The sequence below is a fragment of the Adiantum capillus-veneris genome, chromosome 14 (assembly GCF_014529385.1).
Source record: "Adiantum capillus-veneris isolate H3 chromosome 14, ASM1452938v2, whole genome shotgun sequence".
Taxonomy (NCBI): domain Eukaryota; kingdom Viridiplantae; phylum Streptophyta; class Polypodiopsida; order Polypodiales; family Pteridaceae; genus Adiantum; species Adiantum capillus-veneris.
This window is the reverse complement of record NC_140944.1, coordinates 110,739,905-110,763,643: the sequence shown is the minus strand read 5'-3', so window position 1 is coordinate 110,763,643 and position 23,739 is coordinate 110,739,905. Positions and strand designations below refer to the sequence as shown.

Sequence of the window (23,739 nt, the reverse complement as noted above, 5' to 3'; positions counted from 1 at the left end):
TAGAGTATTGCCAGCTCAGAATCTCCAATGTATTAAAACTAACACAACCATGACTACTATGTTCTTACATGGTCAATCTGGTTTCCAAAAGAGTAGGAACCACTAAGATCGACTACTGCAATGACTAAACCGAGCTTCTTCTTTTCTATGGAAGCTCCAAACATAGCTTATCACCACCAAATAAAAATGGCATTAACTTATAGATACCATGCAGACATAGTCAGCGACATTGAGCCTATAATAAAAGGACAAGCTCCTCTCACAATTTACTGTTGTGCATAAAATTAATGTATCATAAGTCTCAGTGTCTAATGGAAACCATGACGAAATGGAAGCGACAGGTGAAAAAGGATGGATATGGTCACTCAAGCACCGTTATCAGTAGTATGAAACAGGTGCAACTATCCTGGTTACAAAAACTTGCATAGTAGCCTCGTACATTAAAATGCAGAATACTTAAATGCAGGATTCCACATTTAAAGACCTGCAGACTCTTTCAAGGACCAAAAAAAATCTCATTTGCCGACTTAAGAACAAGCTGTTAACACCTTATAATGTCGGTATTACTTTACAGAGTGACATTACTTTCCAGTAGAACATTAGCTACTAGATTATGAACTTTTAAAGCTGTACCTCCACAGGGTCATCATGAAGGAGTGCAAATCTAATGCTCAGCCTTGAAATGTATGCTTTTCATCTTACTTGTCACGATAAAATCAGAAGCAAGAAGCAATGCCTGGAAGATGGTTTGTTAAATGGAAGTTCACAGAGGAATGAGAATAATTCCACTACCAGCCCGCTTTCCAGCTGCCACCCTCTGGAGAGAAGAGAAAAAATCATGAGGAAAAACTAAAAGCCCAAAATTAGAGGCTTAACACATCCTGACGTTTAGCAGCTGACAAGTCATAAAAAAAATGTCCTTAGTTGATTGCATCGTTCAGGTAACGTTTCCCACAATTGAAACAGTCCCATTAAGACTTATTTACAATATGTTCAACAAATAATGCTTGAAAAGACTTCCAAAACTCCACCAAACTCAGCAACTCATATCTGCCAAGTACGTTTCGCGTGCAGCTATAGAATAAGATTACTTCATCAGAGCTCACTCTGGAAGTCATACGATACTCAAAAACCATTCATCAAACAATAAACGCAAAAGGTAAATATCCACTGTCAAGTTTCCAAACAAAGCAACCACAGTCCAGGTGTGCTAAGCTTCGACACTCTGCTATTGCAGAAGGAACTTCATAGGAACCGGGCATGCATGGACCAGTTCTTTGGAGAGTCGATATACCGCCATTTAAAGGATACAAACCTTTATTCTTAGATTGCAGATAACAGAAGCTGGTATGACAGTCCTTTATAAAAATCCAGAGTAGCCCCAGGCATATGACCCCTCTGCAGGTTGCTCAGAAAACCCTGCTACTGGAGTTGCTCTTGGCCTTGGAAACAACCCTGCGCTAAAAAACTGCCCCTCGTGATGGAAGCTATTTGGCGCAGCGCTGGCAACTAGCCTTTGACCATGGCTACTACCTGGTGGAACCCATGCCCACCAATGACTCGACCCTCCGATCGAGGGTTGAGGAACATACAGCCCAGTTCCCCAAGGATCCACTTGACTCTCTGCTGCTGGTGTCCATGCCAGAGTTTCCCCTCCCACTAAAGGGCTTGATGACTGCCCTATCGTACTGGAGGCCACAAGGGGGGTATATTCATGTACTGGCTCAGATGCAGTCCATGTAACCTCTGAAGAAGATGCCCTCTGAGGTGTAGATGGGATCTCACTTTGTCGTGTTCGCCTATTGCCTACAAACCCATTTCGAGAGGAGTTTCCAGCAGAATGCGCATTGCCTGAAACTCCTTGAGTACCACGCATCAGTGGCAGCTGGCCAAAAATCTGTCCAGAGCTCATACTAGTTCCCTGATTGACCCTGGCAAAATTGGTTTTTTTTAATAATTAGCAGCCAATTCCCGAAATAACTTCAAAATTCAAAAAATTGGGCTAAAGACACAGAAATAAGCTTACCCTGTGTGGATGGACTGAGGGCTCCCCACCAAGAAACCAAGAGTATGTTGCCTAGTGCTGTTGGGTTGCAAAAACCCTCCAACTGGAGTATAATTCTGAGATGCTCCCTCATAGGCAGTGGGCATGCTACTAGAAGTTGCTGAAGTTTGTTGCTGGCCATAATTTCTTTGCGAGCTATGAAAACTTGCAGCTCGCCTCATACTTCTGCTAGACCGATTCTGTTGGCTACCATGCAAACTCAGGAAATCATCAGTATGAGGCGAAGGCCCTCCTAGAGACAAACCTTGGGCGGCCAAATAAGGACAGATCTGTCCTACTGCAGCAGAGACTCTAGATCCCTGTCTTAGATCCACATCTGCAATTCACCACATTGTAATTAACAGTTGAATACACGCCACAGTGTCTTTGGCCTCTTAGATAGTAAAGAAACGTGTCTAATGTACTTACAGCCACTATTGAAGTTATCAAGCTCCCTGAAGGTACACCAAGAAAAAAGTAATAAGAGCTCTTTTTATACTGGTTATTCAAGTCAATAAACAAAATTAAAAACAGCTTTGACGTACTCGAAGGTCAACGAAAACTGAGCAAATGAGCCTTGATGAGGACACCAATGGGCAGGGGAAAAATGCTGCGAAGAAGAGAAAATTTAAACAAAAACATCACAATCTGCAAATGGAAGAAAAATTACACGGGCCATAAAAAGTCATTTATTCTGAAAAGAAAGTAAAAGTCTTGCAATCCAAACCACCTAGCCTTGGTGGTTAAGAATGGCAAGCCAATACATGCCTTATGTCCTGTCATGTACTATCATTACAACCAAAATTTTGATTTAAGCAATAAAATATACCAAACTTTGTTTCAGAAGAAACCATATCGACACATAAGACATCTTTATAAAACTCCGTGTTGACTTAACAGAGCTCCCTACTCTCTTAGGGCCTCACATTAGATAATAACGCGAGCTAAAAGTCTGGCCAGGAAGCATAGCTATCGTTCTATACTCCAGACCATGTCTATCCAAGCATGTAAAAGGCCATTACACTTTTGGCATCCCCTTCCCAAGAGAGTAAACTTTTCGAAAGCCCATACATCTTTGATCCAAGCCTACAACTCAATCAGCATGCAAGAGCAATTTGAACCAAACCACAATTACTGTCTCCCAGAGCTAAAGCAATTCCATCATGTATTTTAAAAAATACAGCTTGTGAAGGAACGACTAAAAGCCGCATCAGCTCATGTTCTTACAAATATTCCTCCTACCCAAGGCAGAAAAGCGTTTAATTACCATGTAAGTTGCATTTCTGACACACGTTTCTTCTACCACAGCTATATGAAAATTGGTAAAAATCAAACAAGTAGCATTCCTCAATGCTAGACAATATGAGAGTTCACATAAATTTTGTTGTGATTCGCACCTTGAGAAAACCCAAATTCACAAGCAACCAACCATATCGGTAAGTGATCATGGTGTTATCTTGTCTTTCACTATCAACAAGCTCGTTGAAAGGCTCTTTTGAACAGTTTGCATGGGAAACAAGTGCCCATAAAAACAGTGCTTACAGTTTGCAGTGTAAAATTTCCTAGTTGACAAAAATCAAAGTTATAATGTATGACCTTAATTTTCAAGGTCAGAATTTTTTAGTTATAATTCCCAATGAGTAACTTCAACCTTTATGAAAATCCAAATTTTTGAATTGACCTGCTCTAAAAAACTTAAAGGCTGGTTTCTTTTTTAACATTTTCTTCACACTGTGTGGGAGCATGTTTCAGTTGGTGGGAATGGGCATGCTGTTGGGTCAACAATAACTTTATTGCCACCTAGGTCGATATACGATCCATTGAGATATAGATAAAATTATTAATACTTAACATAAACACAAGTCAACGTCTGCCAAACTACCAGATTGGCTGCTCCTCCATAAGCCTCAACCTCTTCTTCAAAAGCTAAATCATCAACAAATTCCTCATGCAAGATGCAACCACTCGCATATAACCACTGTCCAGGCTCAACTTGACGACAATTAGGGCACTGCATCCTCCCTTTTGCATTAAAAGCAGATCCAATACAATCTGTAAAGACAAAGTCAAGAAAAAGTGTGCTGTAAGGCCATGTACAGAAAGAAAAATTTTGGGACAAAACACACAGGTGTTAGGACTGCCTACTGAGTACTGTAACTAGCATTCAGAATGACTAACAGCGGGTGTTTAGAGCTTCAGTTCTCAAACAATATGCCCAATCTGCTATATGTAATTTCTCCTAGTGCCACACAGTACTTGCATAACCCATATGCAAAACCCGCAAAATGTCATAGGTACATTTAATTCATGGTTCCATGCAGTAAAAAGAGTGCCCTCAAAGTTGAAAATATGTGAACCACAGAAAGTACCATTCTTGAGGGAAGATTTCCTTCAGAATATTTGGCAGTTGAACAGTGATGCAATTACTTTAAAGCTTTCTTATCTACATGTATTGATGTAAATAAATGACTAAAAGTTCATGCACGCATGGCAAAGCCATGAGTAACGTACTTGTCCATCAACCTCAAAATATTATAAAAGCCTAATCAATGGTGGACTCAGGCAGACATTTACCCACAAAACTCCTTCAGCATTTGTTTTTTTTTTAACTCAAAAGATGACGTTGAAGTGTAGAAAAGCTCAATCCACTCTACGAGACAAATCATGCATATGATGTTCATGTCTCCAGGTCTCATGGAGATACAAATGGAGATTGTTGTCGTATGACCCAGCTATGGCCTGCCTTATGCTTTTTCCAGTGTGTTATAGGGTCAACTAGTTAGCTACATCCTTGCAATGACATTGCATGTGCCATGAATACTTAAAATATAGTATGCAAGGGTTCACAGTAGCCATAAGTTTTCTGAAATGACAACATAGGAAACGTGTTTCCCATGTTGTCATTATTAGTGTTAAAGAAACGTCTAAAAATAACTCTCTCCCATGCAGCAAACAGTAGGGGTGATAGACTCTGATTGCATGAAACATTTGAAGCAAGAACCTATCATTTCTATTACCTTCATATTCAATGGTCAGTTTCTACTATACAAACCCCCCAAACAAGACGAAAATTTCAAGAATACAACGTTACAAACTTACTACTTCAAATTATGAAGCACCCATTCAGCTATAGCATGAATGGCTCACAAATGAATAAGTATGATAAACAGAGTTACAACCTATTCCAGAGGAGGTCTTCGAAGATATTTGAGAGAGAGAACCTACTCGGAGAGAGAGAGAGAGAGAGAGAGAGAGAGAGAGAGAGAGACTTCTGAACCAACCAATTGGGCAATGAATTAGTGATTCATAATGGGGGCCTGGAGTCTCCTTATATACCAGCTTTGGGGGCCTTTAGCACCCCCCTCAACAAATTGCCCTAACCAAGACTATGACAAATAAGTAAAATTTTAAATAAATACCTAAAGCCAAAATAAATATTGGGATCACATTGGGCTATTCACTTGAGATGCTATAACTCTACATCTCATAGTGGACATAAGTAGGAAGACCAAGTCAATGAAGAAGCTAGCATGGACACTCCAACAACTATCAGCTAGATACACCTCGGATTTGCTATTATCAACATGTCACCTGAGAACTCATGGAAAATTGAATTGTAGAACACACTTTGTCCAAGAATCCCCATTGGTGAACTGTGAACACATCACATCCAAACTTTCCTAGGCAATGAACTTTGAAACACATCCTATCCATAATCCGGCCAACAACAATGAATTGATGCATTCATCCATAGTGTTGCCAACGTCAACACCAGGGCCACCAACACTGCGCAAAATCGCCAACATACACTCTTGTAGGGCCGCCGCGTAGCGCTTCCACCATATCCACGCATAGAGAGGGCTCTCCCTCTCCCTTTTGATACTCCCTTAAAAGCTCACGCTATAGACTATATATTGTGAACTTTTGCCTCCCAACTACGCATGTGGGGCAGTGTCTACCCCTTTGCAGACTTCAAAAAACTCTACTTAGTTGATTAAAAAACTTCTCCCAGCTTGCAACAGCTACCATCCCCCGCTCACAAATCCAGTCTCCGAGCTGGAAAGCCCCTTCTCCCCGTCTCTGAACCTACCAATCCTTGCCGCATTCCAACTTCGCCATGCCCACCAATCGAGGCCGAGAAAAACAAGAAAAAGCAACTGGCACCGCCCATTGGGCAACTGTCCCAAACTTCGACAAGCCATAACTTGGAAACCACATCTCCAATCGTCGAGCCGTCGATTCTTGTTGATCCCGTATGATGTCCACTACCCTCTGAAACCCTGGCAAGGCTCAAAAAACGCTAAATGACACAACTTCCAATGCAATCAACTTGGCACATACCCGGCCCTCGACAAATTTTCCATTGGAAACCACATCTCCAATCGTCGAGCCGTCGATTCTTGTTGATCCCGTATGATGTCCACTACCCTCTGAAACCCTGGCAAGGCTCAAAAAACGCTAAATGACACAACTTCCAATGCAATCAACTTGGCACATACCCGACCCTCGACAAATTTTCCATTGGCGATTGACGATCCGAAAGGACCGGCATGCTCCACAAATCGAGTACTTCGCACCTATCCACTCACACCAGCTCTAGCTACCTTTCCCCACCTTCCCTATCCGTCGAAAATCTGCAAAACATTCCAACTTCGTATTGACATCTTCCACACCGGGCCTCCGTTTGAGGAGTCGTCCGCACCGGCTCACACAGCATCTCAAACACTACATTCCAAGGAATAACTCCAACACTTTCGACACCTTGACCTACCATCCCAATTGGCCCCCCTTGGAGCCTCCTTGGCCTAAAAACCACATTAACCATACACTTCACCTGTCACCTGCCTGCCCTGGGCTTCCACATTTGCTTCTCCACTCTGCCATGCACCTACCCTTAGGACTCCATAACACACTCCACAACACCGACCAACTATAGTTGCACCAGCGTTTTAAAACGCTACAGTGTTACTTTGGCCAACGATGAATTGCTCTTGCAGTAGCGTTTTAAAACGTTGCAAAGCCGAAGTGAGTAGAGATGTCACCGAGTTGCACTTCTCCCACCCTAGCTCTGATTCCATGTCAAAGTCGACAATGTGTAAGCATAGAATGAATTTGGGGTTTACAATGGGGGGTCTCATTATATACCAGCTTTGGGGGCCTTAAGTACCCCCCTAAGCAAATTGTCCTACCCAAGACTTTGACAAATAAGTAAAATAAATATATAAAGCCAAAATAAATATTGGAATCACATTGGTCTATTCACTTGAGATGCTAGCAGTCATTCCATCACCAGCTTTAGCAGCATAATCAGCCCAGCATTTTCAGATTTCAGCCCTAGCCTCATCGTTAGATCGCAGTTCCAAGCCCGATCAGCCCTAGCGTTTTTAGTTTCCGGCCGTTAGCCTCGCACATCCAAGCACCTATAGCAAGATCCCATCAACATCTCAGCATCTAGGACCATTGAATCTAGCATCAACCTTTGTGCAATCTAAAGCAAATACCTCTCTAGCGATAGAGATGGGGACCCTTGCAGGTAGGTTTGCGAACCCATCTGATGTTAGTCTTCTCTCTCTCACCTTCAGCAGTTTGTGACATCCCCCTTCTTGAAAGAAAATAATCATCCGCGATTACAACATATCTGCAAAACAATTGAAGTTAGCTCAAAAATTTCCGAGGGACAATCAGTTTTCTCATTCCACATAGGAGCTCTTGATATCCTGGGTCGTTGGCTTCCTAGAAAAATCTCATCCAATAAGGAGTCTCATTCCAAATCGGAACTCTTGATATCTTGGGTCGTTGGTTTCCCTGAAGTATCTCATCCAATAAGGAATATTCCGTGGTTGGCACATCACAATCTAACACGAATGCTCACATATACATGTTACAAGACATAGAAACATAAAGCTGCCGATGAATACTCCCAAAACAAATAACCATCGAGGTCCGGGCCATGAGCTATTCAATGACTCTCTCATCACTCCTCCCGCATAACCTGAAAAGGTCCAGGGCGGGAGAAATAGAGACCTTTTACAACCAAACGTCCCCCAGACCGCACCTACGTCGTTTGGAGGTGACCGCTACTCAGACTTCTTAATTCTGCCCCAGCAAATAACCACAAGGGTCCAAGCCATGAGTAAAAACAACACTTTTCAAACATTCAATTACCCCTTGCAAATAACCACAAGGGTCCGGGCCATGAGTATGTACAAGCATTCTCAAACATCATTTCTCACTACTCCACCCGGGAGTAAATCATCGCTCATTGAAACCAATATTAAAACAAGAGTCAAACAATTCAAATCAGCACCAAGACGGATTCAAAACAGATACCATCCATTTCAAACAAATTTCAAACAGGAACACCAAACAAGTTCTCAAACAAAACTCAAACTTAAAAAGCAATCTCGACATTGTGAGAGTGTGCGTGTGCAGAAGCATGAGAGAGAGAGAGAGAGAGAGAGAGAGAGCACACCAAACGCTAGGTGTGGAAGAGGGGACGATCAGCCCCACATGGCTACGAGAGCAAAAGGACGCGTACAATGCCAAATGACATCTGTGATCTGTGGAAGTGGGTTCTACTGCTTCACTCAGGTCTAGGGCATACATGTACAGCTAGTATGTCTCCAGGCTGACCACCCACTACATTATTCGACCGCCCACTTTTGGGCCAGCCGCCCACCTTGTAATGGGCACCCTATATATTTTTTCATGCTGGTCGTGGGGTTTTTTCTTTGCATTGACCTACCCTCCCTTGGACACCTATATATGAGGCCAAGGGGGTGTGGTGTAAATCTAACACCCCCTCTCAGCACCGGATGCTGAACAAACAGTATGAAGCCGAAGATGTGAGGCAAATGATGAAGATACCTGCTGAAGGATACTCCATGAGTGTAGCAGCAGTCTGGAGTGTCCCAACCTCCGAGAGATCGCCATGGTAAAGTGTCGTCACGAGTAGTGTAGCAAACTTCTTTACTCCGCCGATACAGTGTGAAGATGCTGCGTGAAGGTCTTGAGCTGAGTGTGAAAACAACTCCTTGTCGTGAAAGAAGTGCCATGGCCAAATAGGCTTGCAAGCCTCTTGCACAATAGGATTTGTGGTGTTTGTAGTCAAACCGTCTGGAGAAAATGGGCAAGCCCAGGAACCGTCCTGAGAAATGAGCGGAAGCCTGTCAATGCATGAACATGCAACCCAATGTGTGTAAAACTTTAGGAAGGCCATATGTCGCAATCTGTGTCATAAACGTCCTCCAAAACAAGGAAATCCATACTAAACAGTTAGCACTGTAGAAGCTACCGTAAGCTGCAGCAGTCATCGATAGACCGCACTGACCATCATCAAATGGTGTCCTGTCAGTAGGTAGGGTAATCCAAGATGAGGGGAAAGCCAAACTCAACAGTCTGCGCTGTGAAGGGCCTCTAAGAAGAGGTGTGGTCAAACCAAGCTGTCTGCACCGTAATCATCCTGTAGTAGTAGGGAAGTCAGACTGAGCAATCTGCAGTGTGAAGAATCTCTGCGAAGAGGAAAGGCCAAACCAATCTGTTTGCGCCATCTTGCCTGTATCTCCTGCCTCCAATCCTTCGGTGTCAACCAAAACAAAATCCGCGCCAACGACGCCACCAAACCGCATCTCGGTGTGGCTCTCAATGTGAATGAGCTGGGAGTGGCCTGCTACCCAGGTTTGGGGATAAGTCTGTTGTAAGGTTACCAGGGGTGAGTGTAAGCAACTCTGAAGGTAGCAATCCAAATGGTCAAGAGTGTAGAAGAGCACCTGCACTAACATCCAAGCCAGGCTTTGGGTGACTCCGGATGTAGTCGCATAATGATGCATGATCTTCCGCATCTTGCAGGTAAACTCTCCAAGAGAGTCTAAAGAACTAAAGTTTCACTCCAATCTCTAGATCCAAGCAATGAACCTGTCCAAGAAGAGATCTAAGATCCTCTCTCTAAGTCCGTACAGATGCTCCTGTGTAAGCAAGTGATCTGACGTGTCGAGGTCAAGTGGTAAGTGTCTATCCACTCAAGATGGTGGTGTCTTCTTTGGAAATGTTGTGATCCCATATGCCATGAGCATGGCCATAACTCCTCTGATGAGTGCATAGGTGTGTCCATAGCAAACCACAAGTCACCATCCCCTCTGGAGTGCGCAACCGCCGAATGATGGCTGGAATGAATGGATCTCCAAAGAATCGTACGCCCGTAGATGATCAAGCCAATGTCGAAGATACCATATACTGCAGAAGTCACTGAGAGACCGCATGGACCACCATCGGATGGTGTCTTGGCAGGAGGTAACTTCATCCTCTGTGAAAAACACAAGACATGTGGCTGCTGTCCACCCAAAAACACAACAGCAAGGTGATAAAATGCTGTTGTCCAGCAATTTTCAGCGTGCTCGTACGCTCCCGGCATGGTCCGGAGCACTGCAGAGGGTGTAGGGAGGGTGGGGAATCAATGTAGCAACCCAAAGTGGGCTGAAAACAGAGAAAAACATTACTGAAAACTGCAGCAGATGTAGAGGAATCTCAACGACAAGGCATCGGATGCTGAGCTGTGTAGGAAAGCAAGATCCAATGGGCAAGGCCCAGCGCTCACCCTCTGTGCAGCAAACGCTGCCTTGCTGTCCAAAAAACGCAGCTCCCCAAGAAAAACGCTAGGGGCAGCAAAAAACGCAAATGCATGAGGGGAGTTTCCGGCGAGGAAAAGGGTCCCAAACCCTAGTGCTAGTGGAGAAACCAGCAGATCTGCAGGTTCTTGCAAAAAACGCATGTGGCATGAGCGAGAAATGATGTCCAAAAGACCTCTTGCAGAGATCGCTGGCTGTTTGTAGAAACGCTAGCTGATCTCATCTTGGGAGGAGTACCTGAAGCGGCTGATGAAGCGTCCAAACCATGAAGAGCATGAAGCTGTTGATACCATGTGAGAGTGCATGTGCGAAAGCGTGAGAGAGAGGGGGCGGGGGGGGGGGCACACCAAACGCTAGGTGTGGAAGAGGGGGCGATCAGTCCCCCCATGACTACAAGAGCAAAAGGACCCGTACAATGCCAGATGAGCTCTGTGATCTGTGGAAGTGGGTAACACCTTGCCCCATATATTGGTGCCCAAGGGGAGGTAGAGCAATGCAGAGAAAAAATCCCACGACCAATATGAAAAAATATATAGGACGCCCAGTACAAGGTGGGCGACCGAACCAAAAGTGGGCGGTCGGACAATGTAGTGGGTGGCCAGCCCGGAGACATACTAGCCATATATGTATGCCCTAGACCTGAGTGAAGCAGCAGAGTGGTGTAAATCCAACAGACATCAGTCGAGCTCGAAAAGACGACTGGCTTTCCATCCTAAAACCTGCACCAAGATTGGGGTTAGATTTCTTCCATAAGGTTGTAGCCGACCGCAACATGGTTCATAAGCTCTTTAACTGTTGAAACAAGAAAATGCTCCTGTGGTGATGGTAGTCCCAAGACATAGCAATCACACTAGACCCCCAAGGTTATCAGCTCGAGAAGAGGCACTTGGTGAGATGTTGAGTAATTTCAAGTTCTAATCTGCTAGGGTTTGTGGCGAGCCTTTGAGGATACCCCACTCTGCTAGAGTTGCAATCCGAAGGAAGATGTCTGAAGGCATGTAAATTCCGGCAAAAATTTTCAAAAGCTTGCCAAGTCCTTGGAGTGTACGTCTTGGTAGCTATAGACATCCGCCACTGCATGGCACTGCCTCTGAGAAAAACAGCGACTTAAATCTTTGATCCTTCTCTTGCACGTGATCTTTATGGATTATGCCCTGTAAGACAGAGCCATGTAAGACGGGAGCACGCCCGATGCGCAATGAATGGTGGGAGTGGCTAATAAGTCCGAGGTCGGGACACGAAGATTCTTTTTTTTTTTTTAATTCCAGTGAACTTTGGAAGCGCCATCTTGCTCTATCTGCTCATGTAGATTCTTTAAAAAAAAAAAACAGTGAATTTTGAAAGCGCCATCTTGCTATGTCTGCTCTTTGGTAGGACCGGTATGTTCTCCTCTCCCCCACTTTGTACTTTCCCTTGGAAAGAATCCTTTTTTGCACAGAGATTCTTTTTCTTAGCTCTTTGAAAATTTTGTTGAAAGAGAGAACCTTGAGCGTGCATAACCTCATTTCAATAACAAGAGAAAGGTGAGTTGTGTTATCACGATTATTATGCACAATACGCGATATTTTATGCAATGATAATACGTATGGCTTATCATTGTCGGGATCATCATGGATGTGACTTGAACTATGGCATTCTCTCAAGTCCTAGGATCATGTGTCTTGCCCTACGTCTGAAGCTCTAGATCAAGAACTCTAATAAAACCGTGAACAAGTTGGAACTCATTCAACCCACCAATTTTATGATGGCATCCCAATAATCAGAAATGTATTGATTTAATGTGTGATATTGTCACATCAAACATGAACACGAATCCAAATGTGACCAATTTCGATCTTTCTCCTTTGTTGTAAAGAACTCTTTTCAGAATACTTCCTCAAAAATAGACCATGTTTTAGGACGGTTGCGTGGTTTGTGCATCATCCACCATTGAAAAGCCTTAACTTTAAGTATGAAACTCGTGTGCATTGTCTTGAATGCATCCAGAGTACGGCGTAAACGATGGATGTTAATCTCAAGTTCTATCAACACTTCCATCATTGAGTAAAATAATAGACAGAAATTCTGCATAAACACGTATCAATCTAAAAAAGAGAGCAACGATTAACCCCAAAAAAATTCAATTCCTACATACAAATCCAGTTAAACTTTCACACTCCTTAATTAGGTATCAAAGAGTGAAAACAAAGTTCAAAAAAATTTATCAATTCTGAAGACCCGTTAGCATTCTCTAAGTTCATACGAGGCTAAGGACTACCCATAAAACACTTCCAAATGTGCACTCAAGAGTATTGCCTCTTAAAATTTTGATATGTAGTGGACACCTCATGCTCAAATAGTCATGTCAAATACATACATAACAAACTAAACACGATTATGTATACAAGAAACACATATGCATACTTATATATGTCCATGCATGTGTGCATGCACCCATAAGCGCATGTATAGAAAAGATGAAGCTCTTCGGAGGTAAAACCTCTTTGACAATAGGAGGAAAGGAAGTCAATTTGACCGAGCCGTTTGCATCTGTGAAGATGTGTTCACACATAGAAGAGCAAGCCCACAAGATGACTCAAAACACATGTGAATAGGCTGATCCATAGCCCACACGAGTTATTTGTCACAAACTGTTGACGTGTCAAAGCCCTAAAGAAGGGAGTCAACTTGCAGATGTCGGCCGAGGGGCCTAACCCCTAAGAAGAACAAGCAGCGGATGGGGACCCCGTCCGATGGGGCCCTAGTGACAAAGGGATTAAAATAAAGCAAGACTCACATGCACACTCACGCAAAGCTGATGACGTGGCAACTGTACAGGAGTTCCGAAAATTACGCTGACTGCTGACGTGGCAAAACTGTACAGATTTCCGCATTTCACGTTGACGGTGCTGACGTGGTAGGACTGTACGGATTTTCGTAAATTGCGCTGGCAGCTTTTTGGCATTGCTTTTGGACCAGAAGCTTTTGAGTTTTAACCGCTTTTTACTGTAACTGCTTTTTAGGTCAAGGGCCTTTAAATATGAGGTTAGGGCTCATTCTTTGGCATGCTTCCTAGAGAAGGTGCAAAGTCTGGAGTACCGGCTTGTACTGTGTTGATGCAATATAAAGAAATACCGAAAGGGGCGCCAAGGTTTGGGGCCAATACTCTCTGGGGTGGAATTCCGCCACTCCGTGTCACGTGTCGTCTCTCTCTCTCCGTTCAGTTGTTATTGAAGTGCTAAAAGTATGTTGTAGTCTGTTCTTTTCTATTGGCAGTGTCCATCGTGTGACAGTATCTTCACAACAACATGAAGGATTCCACTTGAGAATATGGGATACTCTACCCCATGAACCCGCAATAAAAGTAGGAGGGAGGAGCTATATTGGCTTGCACTTACAATATGGACCAAGCATCCATATAGCAGATCTTGAAGATGTACACAATTTTCAAGGGCGTCAGTTATCCTAATCTGGCATGGGTAGTCCATACCAAATTCTTGATATCGTTTTCTCCCAGCAATAAACTCCAAGTCTTGGGTTATCAATGGGGATGTGTTTTAATGGTTTAGCATCTATTTACCTATACCCTTCTAATTCTAACACGAGAGGTCCCTCCTTTACAGCCTTATCCGGTATTAGAGTATCAACCTCTAATCCCTATTTATCTACTCAGTCGGGGTCTTGTATCTTGCAATAATGTACTCCATTTTGGTCTACATACAGGCCATCGTGTTTGTTTGCTCTCACCTCCTCTTCAAAGTCAATGGTATGGTCATCTATCCGCACCGCAAACTCCTCATTTGGGTCTAAGTAAATATGGGCTTCGTATTTGTTGGTCTTGAAGAAAGTCAGGATATGCTTGAATTTGAGTGAGGTCCCTGTTCCCGATTGAGTCGAAGAGGAAGACATGTCTGAAGCTTGAGTCGGAGAAAGTGTCTGGCACCTCCTCTGCAATAGTTTCTAATGGTCTTCCTTGGTTTACACTCTTCTGTGGACGCTCTGCTCCTAATCTCTCCTAATTCAATTGAGTTTCCCAAAACTCTACTTGGGAAACTCTGCTAGATCTTAGGTTCATATATAAATTTATTCACTCAATTGAATTGATACTTCAAACCTGGAAATGTGGCCTTGATTTCACCCGCAATGCTTTTGCTTTTGCCCTCGATTTGTCACCAAGTCGCGAATCCCTGCACACAAGCACTTAAAATCGTATGTGATTCCACAATTTAACGTCAATTTGGTCAATAAGGGGTCAAAAAGAAACAAAATTTTCTCTCTCTATCCCTCGATAGACTCTTAGTGCAAAAAGGGATGTGAATTTTCTCATGATATCTTAGGCGCGTCGAAGATATCTGTACTCATAGCTAGGCCCAATTTCAACTTTCAACTCATAAATAGAGTCCTTATGGCTTGCCAAAGACAACCCTAATAACAAATTTATAAAATTACTTCCTTGGTGTGAGATTTATCTTCACAAGCCGAAGATAAATCTTCTTTTTCAACTTTTCTTGCAATTTGTAGCTTGGGTTGGATTCTTCAAGTGGTTTCAAGCTTGTACAATCAATTTCACAAAGTTTTGACCACTTACCAATGTTTTTAGCTCTTTTAGGGCCTGAAGGTTGGTTTTCCCAATTCCCTGGGTGTATTGATTTTTGCACAGCTCCACATTTGATGAAACTTGCTCAGGAGCTGTATTATAACCTCAATAGACCCTATGGGATTGAAAAATGAGTAAAATATACCTTCTAGTGAGATTTTTATCTTCAGTGCGCCGAAGATAAATCTCTTCCAGATTTTAATATTTTATATTGTTTTTTTCACAGACTAATTTTGCCACAAATTATAGAATTTATCCACACCCTGGTTTCAAATTTTAGCCTGATTTGACTTTTCCTTGTTGATTTTCTCTGAAGTCTGCCGTTTTTTTCCAATTTTGGGCTTAGCTAAGTATTTTACTGATCCAAATGTTTTCAAAATCAATGGGGATGGTCTAAACAAGTTTGCCTACCACCTTGCAAGTTTAATTTCTCAGTTTTAGTCTCAGAAACCCCCTGTTTATCTTCAGCGCGCCGAGGATAGAATTGTCATTTTTTTTGTTTTCTTCAATGCACCTTTGACCAGATGCACTCCTTATGGTTTTCTGCTTGGATATAAAAAAAAAGTGCAGAAAGTGAAAAATGCAACTTTCAATCTCAAATCCCTATTTTCTATCTAGGCAACACCCTTACCGACCACTAGCTACTCTCAAGGATCCTATACCTAGTCCTACTATCTAAAGCTCTCGAGGTCCTTACCAAGTATCTCTACTCTCAAGCACCTCTTAGCCATGATAAGGATAGAAAATGTGTTACTCTGGCCGAAACTAGAGAAAGTAATGGAAATACAAGTGAGTTTTTTCGATTTTTCTCTATTCCAATTTGCCTCGTCCCCGGCAATGGCACCAAAATGTCGGCCGGCTGCCAAGCCTCACCATATCAATACTAGCAAAGTGAGAACTACATACATAAAATGTCAATCCGTAGGACGTGGCTGGCCCGATTAGTGCATGGAGGCTACAAGAGATAGCTAATCTTTGGGAAAACCCAATCTATGTCACTTCTACTTGTCTGTGTGTGTCAGGGCACCAAAAGCTACTTTCTCAACCGCAACCTTATCCAGACAAATTTGTGTAGCTACAGGTCTCCGAATGGAATGGAACTTGATACCTAGCATGGACAACGTATCCTCTACACTCTCATATGCTCAAATGTGGTTTCTCACACTTGGAAAAAATCGCGCATAAATTAAACAGCCTATTTTAGGGTTGTCAGTTTCGGTCCTAGAAGGGCTCTATAGCTTCCTCTAAGGGTGTCCTATCTATCCCTAAGGTCAAAATTCAGTTTAGATGTATGTATTGCCCGTAGGGAATGAAAATAGCTCGTACACGGGCATGCCTAAAAACACAACTTCATCTTAAGAAACTTACATTAAAAGAGAGAGCTTTCACATGTGAACGCATTGGTATGCTTAGAACATCAATGCAATATCCTACGCGAGAGAGACGAGAGATTGAAGAAACATTAGCCGGTCGTTGAGCTACTGCAACAATGCTTACTCTTTATTATCCAAAACTTAGGTCTTAAAGTTACAAAAATTGGCTTTCATACCTAAGCCAAGTTGTAAAAATGGATTCCTAGCTAATTGGGGCTCAGTATAAGGTTAAGAGACCGCATAAAATTAAAAACGTGGAAGTCGTTGGCCCCTTTAAACTCACCGGTACTCAATAACATTACAACGGCTTTGGACTTGCAGGATTTTTCAATAATAAAATGGGTTTAATTACAATCATTAGGCTTGAAAAAATGTGTGGAATCCTGCTTGATGCTCTTCTTTTGCTCCTGTTAGCTGAGCAGCTAACAACGTGAAAGAGTACGACCAGACAAAGGTGCCACGGCCTCGCATATACAGAAAGTCCTCCGCCACAAACTCCAATCTCCAGCCATGCTTGCTAATTAATTTATTTTTGCCTCAAATCCTATGATCCTTTTGTCCCTTCAAAATGAAACGAAACACGAAACGCTTGAAACGTTTCAAAACAAGGGGATGACAATGGACATACCTTTCTCAAGTTCAAAAAATAAAAGATCCAATTTTTAATATTCAAAATTAGCCATATTGTATGATGCGCATCATATTTTATCACTTGCATGACCATGTGTAATGGATGTATCCACCTACTAAACTCCTGAATATTAGGTTTCATAAAACCTCTAGGAACGTATGTGCTTTGTCTTGGCATTTTCCAAACAAAACCAAACCAAACCAAACACCTTGAAGCAACTAAACGATGATACGCATGAAACGTTTCTTGTTACACTGAAGCAAGATCTACATAATTTACAATACAGAACGTATAGCAAGATAACCAAAAAACATGCAAAATAAGATACAAAATGTCTTTACAAAAACGAACAGCCTCAAAAGTACGAGTGCAATTTTGAAGCGTCCATGTTAGCATACTAGCTCTTTATTAAAGAAAAGGGTTACTTTTTTAAATTCACACAGAATATCCCCCCCCCCCCCCCCCTTACCCACCCAAAGAAAAGGGCTATACGCTCATACTCACTCCCCCACCCTCCACCTCTGCCTCTTATCTCCTACCACTGCCCTATGGCCCCCACGCCATGCACAGAGACCCTGTAACTTAATGCTCCTCCTCTGTCTCTCGCACAACCCTCGTCTCGAACTGTCCTTCGAATTCGCCATGAGAGAGAGAGAGAGAGAGAGAGAGAGAGAGAGAGAGAGTCCTCAATAGGTCAAGTAGGTCGATTGGGGAGATGGGGGGAGAGAGAGAGAGAGAGATTGTGACAGAGAGGGGAGAGAAGATGCCCTCAGCACGTCACGCATTGGTGTAAAAGTGACGTGAGAGAGAGAGAGGGGGGGGGGGGGGGGGGGGGGGGGCAATTACTGCCATTTACCTCTCAAGACACCTGCCTCGCCCTCGTCTTGCCAATTGTTGAATGCCTGCCCTACGCTAGCAAAACGTCTACCATTAAGTGCCCTCAACCTCTCAAGACACCTGCCTCATCCCTCGTTTTGCCAGTTGTTGCCTGCCTATGCTAGCAAAATGCCTACCATTAAATCCCCCCCAATGTGGCATCTTTCGTTGATTCCTTGTATTTAAGCTTTTTTTCAGAACGATAGACACATACTTGCACACACATGAATAAAATGAACACAAAATTAAGTATTATATATCTTTGATGACACCCTACAAAAGAGTTCTCAAGAGCATGAATAGAAGCCTCAAACACCCAAAAAAAAGGAGTTCAATAATCAGAGAGCACCTGCCACCTAGTGCCCCAATCACCACATACTAGAGAAAGCAAGAAGCCGTGCAACCAGTATAACCTTGGCATCTGGATCTGCTCTTATCAAAGAGCAAAAGCTTGGGATTAACACCCTACTCTTTCCTAACCAAGACAATAGATACTCTCGAGCAGAGCCAAAAAGTACTCATATAGCAACACATCTATAGCACAAATGCTCATTACAAGCACAACACAGATTTCAATTGCGTTGACAGAAGCAACACAAGAAAATGGAGATGTTTCCATTGCCTGGACCAAGAAGTCAAACTATGAAACGGTCACCCACACTAAACAAGGCCTAGGTGTGCTATCTGATGCGCACATGCTATTTGTAAAAAGCCGGTAAAAAAGAGCTAGCACACAATTGCGAACAACGGTATATATGAGTGCACACTCCTGTCTATATGCCATAGACACAATAATAATAATGCCCTTGCTAGAGAAGCTTCTTCCTAAGAGGAGCTGATCCACTCATAATGACCCCACTTTCAAGAACCTTCTGTGCACTCTTTTAGATTGAAGATGAGGCACCATATGGCAATGTGCCAGATTCTAATTAGACAGATTCATATAGATCAAAGCAGCAGATTTTTCTTTATCAGTAAGACAAGATGACCTTAGCGATCATGGCAACGACAATGATCAAGAGCTGTGCAAAAGAACTATCTAAAGAAGAGGACGTACCAAGATGGAACTGATGCCCACATTTCAGTTTTGCAATGGATCGCTCCCCTGCATCTTCTGCTACTGCCTCAAGGCATACAGAGCACGAAACAGTTAACCCGGTCAAGGGCACCTGCCCTTTTGAGGGTACATCATCCAAATCCTCTCCTGCCATACTTGATGCAAAGATCTGAGCCCAAATCCCCCCCCTTCCTCCACAAATCGTAATTTTACTGATGGAAAGGACCAATGAAACCCTAACCCTACAAATAGGCTCCGCATAAACAGTTTCCTGAAGCGCTAATCTCATCAAAGAAACGCCTTCTTCTTTTCATTCTCTGTAAGAAGGCGGCTAACGCAATGGATCCAAGATGAAGAGGCGGAAAAAGCGCTAATTATCTTGCCTCGAGTGAGTCAATGGCGAAGAAGGAGAACCTGCTGACAGGGTACGCCATTAAAGCTCGCGAGAGAAACGGGCGCACACACTGAGGGGGGAGGATGTGGCTATGTGAGGATGAGAATGAGATGAGATCACGTTAGGCTATGTTGTTTTGTTGGGGTGAGAAGATGAAGTTCGCAGGCACAAAATAAAAAGCGGAGTCAGAGATTGTCATGAATGCTTTCAGACGTTACCCTATTTGTTAAATTGTTATTTGTCGCAGCATCAATTTAGCCCTTGGTGTTACAGGGCTGAGCCGACTGACAATAAAAGACAAGTGAAATAAACTTGAAGGACAACCGTGAAAACAAGCGGGACGCGAGTTTAGGCGAAAACCCAATGATGATTACAAGAAAGGGACGGAGGCCCCCCTCTGGCACCTCTGATGACAAGAGGTTACCTAAACTCCAACCTAGAAAGGATGATGGATTTATAGATGCGAAGGTTGCCACCCCGGCCCCGGCTCGGTCGGCACCCTTTGAACTACCCCGGCTCAAGACGTCCGGATCACTCCCATATAGTTGCGTATAGCTCGGGGCGAGCCGGCAAACCGCCCAAGCCCATGGGATAGAAATCCTGGCAAAATGGTGGTCGTCGGCTCCTTCACGAGCCGCGGTCCGCGGTTAAAAAATTTGTCAAAACGGTCCTCTCGGGTGCTCCTTGGCCTGTTTTGGGACCACGCGGGCTCGAGGCTTGTTTATGGCCCAAGCAGGGCACTAGGTGCAAATATGTACCTTCGGGGGACTCCCAAAGCCGTTGGGGCACCGACGGGGCCGCATTTGTGTGAAAATGGCCCATGGGGAGTCAGGGACGCGTGAGGGACCACCGCGGGGCAAAGGCTGTTGAGTGTTGACGGCTGGCCACCGGGGCCCCAGGGACCGTGCAATGCTATCACATCAGAGAACCTTGCGGTATGACATTTTTTAATGCATTCTGATAATACCCCTCTAGCACAATCATTTACCGTCAAACATGTTTTTTTGTAGAAGAGAGAGCTTCTTTTCTTTGTTTACATTCTATTATAAGCTACAAGATCTCCTTATACTTACATTAAGAAACGTATTCCGAGATGATTTGTCATGAAACTATGCTACCACTCACATGAGCTCGATTCATTTAGAATGATCATCAACATTCCGTACATGCTTTAGCATTCCAATCGCCTCCGATTTGGTACCATACAGGTAATATATGTTTTGTTATTTTTATGCCTTCTCTAGTCCATTGGTCACGTGCACACAGATTTGCCGATTTAGGTAGTGTGTAAATGCTCATCATGGTGTAGATTCGCCGATTTAGGCAACGCCAGTTGTACGTACAGATCCGTTCATTTCGGTAGCATACCAACAAAATATAGATTCACTATTTTAAATCACACCAAATGCAGATCCACCAGTTTAGGCAGCATTAGTGCAGATGCGCCAATTTAGGCAGCACGTCTCATCGGTGTAGATTCGCGGGTTGAGGCAACACCGATCACAAAATCATGCTATAGTGGTTGGCCACCACTGTAACTCGCATGATTTTGTTAACCTGGGTATATAATGACAGTGATTGGATTTGGATTTTTATTTTGGATTTGGAATTGGATTTAAAATTGGATACGATGATTTCGTGTCGCGACAATATTTATGGAATTGAACTTGAGATTGATTAGAATTGATTTATGAGTGTGACCAATGATATCCTAAATCATCAGAGTATGACATATACTGCTTATTCTAGTGGCATGGGACACTAGAATAGATAGTATGTGGATGACGACAGGCATAAGCAATGTTGTTTAGCTTCATAAATTTTTCTTTTAATATGTGATATTTTTGACACAAAATACTAATCACTATTTTTTTTTTACAGGTATGATTTGTAGATTCTTATCTTCGCAACTAAGGACATTTGCTTTCTAACGGAGAGGTATGTAATGGAATTGATATTTTGATTTGCAGCTAACAAGTGGAAAATGCATAGCTGCGCTATGGAATGTGCAAAGGATAGCAGATTCATTATCATTGTATTATTAAAGAGATTTTTGTGAGCTATAGTCACTTTATGTCCGGGCGGAAAATGTGTAATCATTTTTCAGCATTCCAAAATCTATAAGTAAATACGTGCAAGAGGAAAATGCTCACTCTTGCACGGGGGGAGATTGCACCCAGTGTCTGCGTTGTTCTTCTCTCCTCTCCACTCTTCTCTCTCGCCGTGCCGACGTAGCACTCCGCTCTAGGAGGTGCGTCTGTATGTGCTCTCTCCCGCTCTCTGTTCGTACACAATTTGATTATATGCTCACAGGATTTGTCAGGTATTCAATTTAGTCGGTTTTATGGCTTGCATTATGTAGTTTTTGATATTTTGCAGGGGTCTCCACGCATCCATTTGCAGCAAGACCGTGGTTCTTGAATACATTCCTGAAAAAAAAAGCTGAGCGTTTTGATAGGCAGTAAGATGCAGCTTTGCTGGGATGAAATGAGCTTGTTTTGAAAAGTAATCCACAACCACAAAGATGGTGGTGTAACCATGGCTCTCTGGGAGATTCACAATGAATTCCATATCGATTACATCCGAAAGACGTGACAGTGTAGGCATTGATGTCAAGAGCCCTGAAGGCTTGATTCTTTGAGCTTTTACTAACTGGCAAATACTAACATATTCTGCCACATCATCTTGCATCTTTGGCCAGAAGAAGTAGAGACTTAGTTTATTGAAGGACCTCTTTTGTCCTTCATGACCTGCCATTTTGCAATCATGCGCTTCCCAAAGCAATTGTGCCTTCAATGCTGCATCATTGGGCACATGTATCCTATTGTGTGCATACCACAACCCATCTCGTAGGTCAAATAGGCCCAAGGATGCCATTCCTCGGTGCCAGTTTTGCATCATTTGGTGCACCGCGGGGTCTATTTTACATGCCTCGTGGATTTTGTGCAATATCTCTTCACTGTTGATCAAGCTGACAACATTAATCTTTGGCATTTTGCTCAAGGCATCAGGCATTGCATTCTATGTTGCAGGCTTATGAACGTTTTCTATATCATACTTGGCAAGCTGATCCTGCCACCGGCTTTGCTTGTGTGAAAGCTTGGCTTGAGTTTGAAAGTATTTTAGCGACACATTGTCGGCGTAAGTCTTCGTGTGCTTATCCAACACATAGTGGCGCCATTGATCTAGCCAGTACACCACAACATATATTTCTTATTCATGAGTAGCCCACCTCTTATGGGGGTCGATTAACTTCTTAATATATAGGCTACAAGCCTATCTTCTTGTAGCAATACACCTCCCAATGCAACTCGAGAAGCATCAGTGTGTATCTCAAATGGTTTGTCAAATTCTGGTAGCTTGAGTACCGGGGCAATTTATGCATTACTTGTTTGACATGCTCAAAAGCCTTTTGGGCCTCATCTGTCCATTTAAACAGCTTGCTCCCTTTAGTGGTGTCAGTGATGGGAGCCATGATTTTCGACAAGTCCTTGATGGACTTGCAGCAGTATTGTGTAAAACCCACACATTCCCTGACTTGAGTGATGGTTCGTGGGTAGGATAATTTACAACGGCCTCAATCTTCTTTGGGTCTACCTGGATACCATCCGTTGTGACAAGGAAGCCCAAAAATTCAACCTCTTGCATTGCAAAGACGCATTTATCAGGTTTGGCATACCATTTGTGTTCCCGCAATCTCTGTAGGACTTGTCACACATGTTTTACATGATCTATATACGTTCTGTTGTAGATCAATAGGTCATCCAGATATATGATCAAGTATTCATCTAGCATGTCTTTGAAATCAGCATCCATACCATAAGAGAAGGTGTCCACACCATTAGTGAGGCCAAACGGCAGTACCAACCACTTGTGGGTTTCGTAGCGGGAGCGGAATGTTGTCTTGTGAACATCTCCCTTCGCGATCATGATCTGATGGTATTGCGATTGCAGGTCGATCTTTGTAAAGTACTTGGCCTCCGCTAGACGATCAGATCGGTCATCCATGTGAGGCAGGAGACATCGGTTGGGGATAGTAATCTTGTTCAAGGCCCGGTAATCCACACAAAGTCGAGAGGACCCGTCCTTCTCTATTACAAAGAGCAATGGCACTCTGTATGGTGACTTGCTTGGTCTGATGAATCCAGCTTCAAGAAGCTCCCC

At 43.1% G+C, this 23,739-nt stretch overlaps 1 protein-coding gene and 1 long non-coding RNA gene across 3 annotated transcripts; both read right to left on the bottom strand.

Moving 5' to 3' along the window:
• Window positions 1–901: 901 nt before the first annotated feature.
• On the bottom strand, window positions 902–19,761 carry LOC147442936 (uncharacterized). Of its 2 annotated transcripts, XM_086528914.1 has the most exons (7): window positions 19,182–19,761; window positions 14,762–14,834; window positions 3,927–4,096; window positions 2,590–2,654; window positions 2,474–2,499; window positions 2,027–2,381; window positions 902–1,931 (listed from the first exon to the last, which is right to left on the bottom strand). In XM_086528914.1, the coding sequence occupies exons 3-7, from the start codon at window positions 4,059–4,061 to the stop codon at window positions 1,361–1,363; spliced, it is 1,152 nt and encodes a 383-aa protein (XP_086385040.1). In that variant the 5' UTR covers window positions 4,062–4,096; window positions 14,762–14,834; window positions 19,182–19,761; the 3' UTR covers window positions 902–1,360. The 2 variants fall into 2 exon arrangements, with proteins under 2 accessions (XP_086385040.1, XP_086385039.1); XM_086528913.1 differs by lacking the exon at window positions 14,762–14,834 and having other exon boundaries at window positions 19,182–19,758.
• On the bottom strand, window positions 5,248–14,755 carry LOC147442937 (uncharacterized). Its single transcript, XR_015190218.1, has 2 exons — window positions 7,546–14,755; window positions 5,248–7,464 (listed from the first exon to the last, which is right to left on the bottom strand). It is a non-coding gene; the product is annotated as an uncharacterized LOC147442937 (long non-coding RNA).
• Window positions 19,762–23,739: the final 3,978 nt, after the last annotated feature.